The sequence below is a fragment of the Buceros rhinoceros genome, unplaced genomic scaffold (genome assembly GCF_000710305.1).
Source record: "Buceros rhinoceros silvestris isolate BGI_N320 unplaced genomic scaffold, ASM71030v1 scaffold26492, whole genome shotgun sequence".
Taxonomy (NCBI): Eukaryota; Metazoa; Chordata; class Aves; order Bucerotiformes; family Bucerotidae; genus Buceros; species Buceros rhinoceros.
In genome coordinates, this window is record NW_010397611.1 from 34102 (window position 1) to 40884 (window position 6783).

Below are 6783 nucleotides of genomic sequence, written 5' to 3' on the forward strand. Positions count from 1 at the left end.
TCACTCCTGCCCTGTCACCTCACCCTCAGGTACGTGATCATCGCCCGGGAGGAGAGGGAGCAGAACCTGAGGCCCTTCCAGCACAGCGAGAGGATTTATTTCCGTGCCTGCCGTGACATCTGCCCCGGGGAGAAGCTGCGGGTCTGGTACAGCGAGGATTACATGAAGCGCTTGCATAGCATGTCCCAGGAGACCATCCACAGGAATCTCACGAGCGGTGAGTCCCCTCCCTTCCCACCCTCTCCCCCCATCCCCGTGGGCTGCCGCACTCATTGGACCAGGTGTGGTGTAGGTGATGCGCGGGCAGTGTGAGGAGAGCTGCCTTCCTAAAGCAGAGCACCTTGGGGTGAGAGCTCTGTGTCGCGTGGAGGGATGGGCGGACACGAAGAGTCATGTAACGCCGTCATGGAGGTCACCAAAGAAAGATTTGTGCTGTGCCGTGTCGTGTCGTGCTGTGTCGTGTCCTGTGTGTGCTGCAAGGGCCTGATGCAAAGCCCGGGGACCGCAGAGCTCCTCTGTCACATGACTCTCTGGCCTGAAGGTTGCCAAGCTGGTGGCCCCCAGACGGGCACTGTTATCTTCTTCTGAACGTGCTGCTTCTCTGGCTGCTGTGAGCAGCCTGCGTGAGGGAGCACGGCTGGCTCTGCCTGCACATGAGAAAGATTTCCTTGGTGTGTTCATGCGTCCATTTGCCTCGCTTAATTTATCTCCTCTTTCTTCAGAAAGATAATTTGGGATCAGCGCGACATCAGCTAGAGACTCCTTAGTCTCCCAACCCTAGAGCGCGTGTGGCGAGCGCAGGAGGCTCTGCGCTTGTCAGACTGATTCTCCCCGGATGTGAGTTGTGAGCTTAGCTTAAGAGCCACCACGCTGGAACACACCCAGTGGACCTGTAGGTCAGGGTGGTGCCAGCAGAGCAGGAAGCTTTAGGGGAAGGCAAAAATTCTTAACGCATCCGTTACCTCTCCGATGTCAAGAATTCCCTGACGGGAATTAAGGGCATTTCTTCCCAGGCTGAGCCACAGAGGGGCAGGGCTCAGCAGGGCAGCCACACGAAATGCAGCTTTCCAGCTGAGGTTCCTGTGTGGATGGGCATACAGCTGCTGTTGCTGCCTTGACTTGGTAAAAGGTGTCTCCTCTTCGGGGCGGACAAGATGTCCTGAAAAAGCCGCGGAGTTACTGTGCACTCGCAGCGTTACATCTTGGTGGCTGTACTTGGGCCATCCCCACTTCTGAGCTGGCAGGGGTCTGAGCGTGCTGCTCTGTGAACTGAGGGGTTGGGAACAGGCTGCGGTGGTTCTCACTCATTGCACGCACATGTTAGCTGTCCAGGTGCTGTAGCGCTTCTCAAAGTACAGCAAGAGAAAGAGCTGCTCTGGGGGGGCACCAGGGCTAGAGGTGACAGCCCTGCCACACAGACGTGCCCTTAGTCATGGCTTGTCTCGGTGTCACGGTTCATGTGAGCTGAAATGGTAACTCACAGCCTGCTCTGTGCTGCAGGCGCGTGAAGATCTGCCTCTGGGCTCCTCAGGACCCACCACAGCCCACCACGTGCTCAGGTAGAAACCCCTGTGGCTGCAGAGACCATCCTAGGAACCCCCTGACGTCTCGGCGAGCTCATCCTGCGGCCAGCGGGGCTCAGCCTGTGCTCACCCAAGCAGCACAGAGACGTTGTTAAAGCAGAGCATCACTTTGGCCATTCTAGACTTGGGAAAGACATTGCAGCCTCAGCTGGGAGGGCACTGGGAGGTGCTCGGGGAGCAGCAACAGCGTCTGCTGAGGGATCATCCTGTGATCTGTAGCTTTCCCATAGAGCTGAACCACTGGGTGTATTGGGGGAAAAAAATCACCAAGAAAGATGAAGAATCTCTTCTCAAATCCCTCCCCTGCCAGTAGTCATTACAGTCTGCAAAATGGGACACACCAGGGCCGAGACTCCAAGCTTTGCCCTTAGCGGCTGTGGTCAGTGTGTTGAGAAGCTGGTCCGGTGTTACGGATTGGCTCCGGAAGCGGCTGGGCTTGCCAGCCAGCACCCAAACCCCATGCAAAACCCCTGCCATCCGCGCCAGCCCTTCTCCCGGTGCCTTACGCTAACTGTTCCGAGTCTTGCGTCTTTTCTGCGTTCTTAGCATGGCTCTCCTTAGAGAGGGAATGGTAGCTTTTGCTCCCTAAGTCTTACCAAAGCATGAATACCCTTTAAAAGCAAAGCAAACCAAAAATCAGCATAAAGAGCGTCTTGTTTGGGAAGCCATCAATGCTTGGAGTTATTTACAAGATAGAAGAATGATGGAAATTGAGCCAAACCTATCGTCTTTTGACTTTCCAGGTAAGGATATCTGGCTATTCCCTTTATTTTAAGCAATTAGTAATTTGTATGAGGTTGGTTTAAGTATTGTTTGGGGTTTTTTTAAATCACTGAATGGCCACACTCTTAGACTCCACCAGGACAAGCTAGATGTCCTGTCCTTGGAGGGCCTTCACCCGCTGTAGCTCAGCTGACCACGAGTACCTTGGGGTTTAAGAGTGCAAGTTATTGTTACTCCTCTGCCTTTGCATTTCTGGAGCAGCCTCCAAGCTGAAGGAGAGCAAAGGGGCTTTGCAGACTGTGTGGTGGCGCACGCGGGCACCGGGGTTGTCACGGAACGGTCCGAATCTCTCGCTGCACTGCTGTACAAGTGATACCTTTTACCAAGTCAAAACAGGCACAGGTCTTCCAGCCCGCCGACACGGCGCTTGGGTTCTGGGCGATAGGTTCCACCGCGGTCAGTCCGTCACCTCGTAGGCTCCTTCTAGTGCAGGTTGGTCATACCTTTAGGTTAAACAAGCTGCCTGGAGTTTCTCTTCTCTGTGAAGTGTGTGGGTCCTGCTCTGCTGTGGCTCCCCAGGACTGTCTCTGTTTTTGCAGCCATGTGCCCCTTAGCAGGGCGCCTCCTCCCGCGAGCCTCGGTGTCCTCTGAGCCCTGTCAGTGCCCGGGGTGGTACCGCAGCGGGCAGACCCGCAGGGAGCCAGCCTGCCTTTTTGACCTTTTTTCGTTGGAGGTTTAGATGGAGGGATGTTGCTGGGTTCCCGATGATAATCCCCACCCCTCATGTTCCTTTCCAGGAGACAGAAAGTGGCAGAGGGAGAAGTCAGAAAAGAACCTGGAATATCAAGAGGACGTGAGGGGGCCACTCCATCTCGGCGCCTTAAAGCACGGGAAGAGCCCATACAAGCGGGGCTGTGACGAGGGGGAATCCCACCCCCAAACAAAGAAAAAAAAGATTGACCTCATCTTCAAAGACGTCCTAGAGGCTTCCTTGGAGACCACCAAATTTGAAGAGAACCAATTAGCAACAAGTACACCACTTTCCATCAGAAAAGCATCTAAATACCAGGCAGAGGAGATCTTTGAGAGGTGTGGCAGTGCCACACCGCATGGCGCCCTGAGCCTTGGCAGAAACCGGAGCGAGGGGGAATGGAAGGTCCCTCACGGTTCCTCTTTCAGTTCAGCCAAAGAGGTGGGCATCCTCGAAGACGAGGAAGAAGAGCCCCTGTCACTCACAGCAGACAGCCCGACCGAGCTGTCGCTGGCCTCCGCACAAGGCAACTCCCACGAAATCCCCACCACCTCCTTCTGCCCCAACTGCATCCGGCTGAAGAAGAAGATCCGGGAGCTGCAGGCCGAGTTAGACATGCTGAGGTCTGGGAAGTTACCCGAGCCAGCCGTGCTGCCGCCCCAGGTACCCGAGCTCCAAGAGTTCTCGGACCCCACAGGTAAGCCTTGCCGAGTAACAGCGTTCTCCACACCCTGCCTGCGGAGGGTGCTGAGGTGCCCGCGTGCTGTGTGCCCGGCTAAAGCGTTTTGCTCCGAGTACTCGGGTGAACGCGTGGTTCCATGGAAGGCTCCTTGTCAGGTTTTGTGACCGGGTGGGCCAGCAGCAGGCACAGCTGTGGGCACAGCGGAAAACACTGTCTGGGAGAGACTCTGTATGACAACTTGCTCTATTTGTGCCGTTGTAATCGATCATGCACTGCCAATAAAAATGACATTCCATTGCAGACAGTTTGTTTGCTGTATTTTTGACACATTCTCTTTCAGCGGAAGCTCCTCCATGGTGCCTCATGCGCGACCAAGAGCGTCTGAGTGGCTCTGTGGTGACGCTGAAGTGTGCACCCTTTGTGTATGAAAAGATGTCCCCTGTGTCCCGTGTTGGAAAGCCTTCTGCATTTCCTCTGCGGCCTTAACACAACCCCGTGTCCCTCTCTGAAGACAGGTTTCATTTCCTCCAGGAACATGCTATCGAGCAGCCAGGAGCCTTCACCAGAGGGAGTGTTTGGGTCACACCGTGTGTGTGCAGGTGGCCAGGGTGTAGTGTGCTTTCTTGCTGTCCATTGTGTCATGTTGGAGACAACTTTCCTACACACAAACATTGATTTCTTTTCCCTTCAAAGCGATGATCCAAATTCATAGTGCAAGGTGGGCAGGAGAGGGCAGGCTGTGGTCAGCCCCTCAGGCAATGCTCTGCTGTCACCAATATGATGTTCTCGAGCTCAGCAACTTTGCAAATACCATATTTTTTCCCTTTCTTTTTTTTTTCTTACAGCTTCAGAAAGCATCATCTCTGTTCCCACCATCATGGAGGATGATGACCAAGAGGTGGATTCTGCTGATGAATCGGTTTCCAATGACATGATTGCTGCTACAGACGAGCCTTCCAAGATGTCTTCTGCAACAGGCCGGAGGATACGGCGGTTCAAGCAAGAGTGGCTTAAAAAGTTTTGGTTTCTGCGGTACTCCCCAACTTTGAACGAAATGTGGTGCCACGTCTGCAGGCAGTACACGGTGCAATCCTCTCGGACTTCAGCCTTCATCATTGGCTCAAAGCAGTTCAAGATACACACAATAAAGCTTCACAGCCAGAGCAACCTCCACAAGAAGTGCCTGCAGCTTTACAAGCTCAGGATGCACCCAGAGAAGACAGAAGAGATGTGCCGGAACATGACTCTGCTCTTCAACACAGCCTACCACCTGGCGCTGGAGGGCAGGCCCTACTACGACTTCCGGCCCCTGGCAGAGCTGCTGAGGAAGTGTGAGCTCAAGGTGGTGGATCAGTACATGAACGAGGGAGACTGCCAAATCCTAATCCACCACATCGCCCGGGCTCTCCGCGAGGACCTGGTGGAACGCATCCGACAGTCCCCCTTCCTCAGCATCATTCTGGACGGGCAGAGTGACGACTTGCTCGCAGACACGGTTGCGGTTTATGTGCAGTACACGAGCAGCGACGGGCCTCCGGCCACCGAGTTCCTGTCGCTTCAGGAACTGGGCTTCTCTACGACAGACAGTTACCTCCAAGCGCTAGACAGGGCTTTTTCCAGCCTGGGAATACGACTGCAGGATGAAAAGCCAACTATCGGCTTGGGAGGCGACTGCGCTAACCTTACCGCCAGCCTGCGAGGCAACTTGTTCATGACAATCCAGAAGACCCTGCTCTGAGGATGAAAAGCCAACTATCGGCTTGGGAGTCGACGGCGCTAACATTACCGCCAGCCTGAGAGCCAACTTGTTCATGACAATCAGAAAGACCTTGCCCTGGCTTCTCTGCCTGCCCTTCATGGTGCACAGGCCCCACCTGGAAATCCTGGATGCCATCAGTGGGAAGGAACTGCCGTGCCTGGAGGAGCTAGAAAACAATCTGAAACAACTGCTCAGCTTCTATCGTTACTCTCCCCGGCTCATGTGCGAGTTGAGGGTCACCGCTGCCACTCTGTGCGAGGAGACCGAGTTCTTGGGGGACATTCGAGCAGTGAAGTGGATCATTGGGGAGCAGAATGTGCTCAACGCTCTCATCAAGGATTACCTTGAGGTTGTGGCCCATCTCAAAGACATCAGTGGCCAGACCCAAAGGGCGGACGCTTCTGCCATCGCCTTGGCCCTCCTGCAGTTCCTGATGGACTACCAGTCGATTAAACTCATCTACTTCCTGCTGGATGTGATTGCTGTGCTTTCACGCCTTGCCTACGTCTTCCAAGGGGAGTACCTTCTCGTGTCGCAGGTGGACGATAAAATAGAGGAGGCCATCCAGGAGATCAGCCGGCTAGCAGACTCGCCCGGGGAGTACCTGCAGGAGTTCGAGGAAAACTTCCGCGAAAGCTTTAATGGCATTGCTGTGAAAAACCTACGGGTGGCTGAAGCCAAATTCCAGTCGATCAGAGAGAAGATCTGCCAGAAGACCCAGGTGATCCTAGCCCAGAGGTTCGATTCCCGTAGCCGGACATTCGTGAAGGCCTGTCAGGTGTTTGACCTTGCAGCTTGGCCCAGAAGCACTGATGAGCTCATGAGCTATGGGAAGGAGGACATGGTACAAATATTTGAGCACCTGGAGACGGTCCCGTCGTTCTCCAGGGAGGTTTGCAGAGAGGGCTTGGACACCCGAGGGAGTCTGCTGATGGAGTGGCGAGAACTCAAGGTGGATTATTATACCAAAAACGGTTTTAAAGACTTGCTCAGTCACATCTGTAAATACAAACAGAGATTCCCCCTCCTAAATAAAATAGTTCAGATCCTCAAAGTCCTTCCCACCTCGTCGGCCTGCTGCGAGAAAGGGCGCAACGCCCTGCAGAGAGTGCGCAAAAACAACCGCTCTCGGCTGACGCTGGAGCAGCTCAGCGATCTTTTGACGATTGCCGTGAACGGGCCGCCCATTGCCAACTTCGACTGCAAAAGGGCGCTCGATAGCTGGTTCGAGGAGAAGTCAGGCAATAGTTACGCGCTGTCGGCCGAAATGCTGAGCAGGATGTCG

The 6783-nt window shown here is 54.5% G+C and overlaps 1 protein-coding gene across 1 annotated transcript in view; it reads left to right on the forward strand.

Moving 5' to 3' along the window:
* The window catches only part of PRDM11 (PR domain containing 11), a gene marked incomplete at its 3' end in the record, with an annotated part of 26587 nt that extends 19807 nt beyond the window's left edge, over positions 1-6780 (forward strand). The window contains exons 5-8 of the mRNA XM_010146323.1: positions 30-217; positions 3104-3754; positions 4585-5406; positions 5507-6780. Coding sequence (XP_010144625.1) covers positions 30-217; positions 3104-3754; positions 4585-5406; positions 5507-6780 — 2935 coding nt within the window. The remainder of the gene's footprint in view (positions 1-29; positions 218-3103; positions 3755-4584; positions 5407-5506) is intronic.
* Positions 6781-6783: the final 3 nt, after the last annotated feature.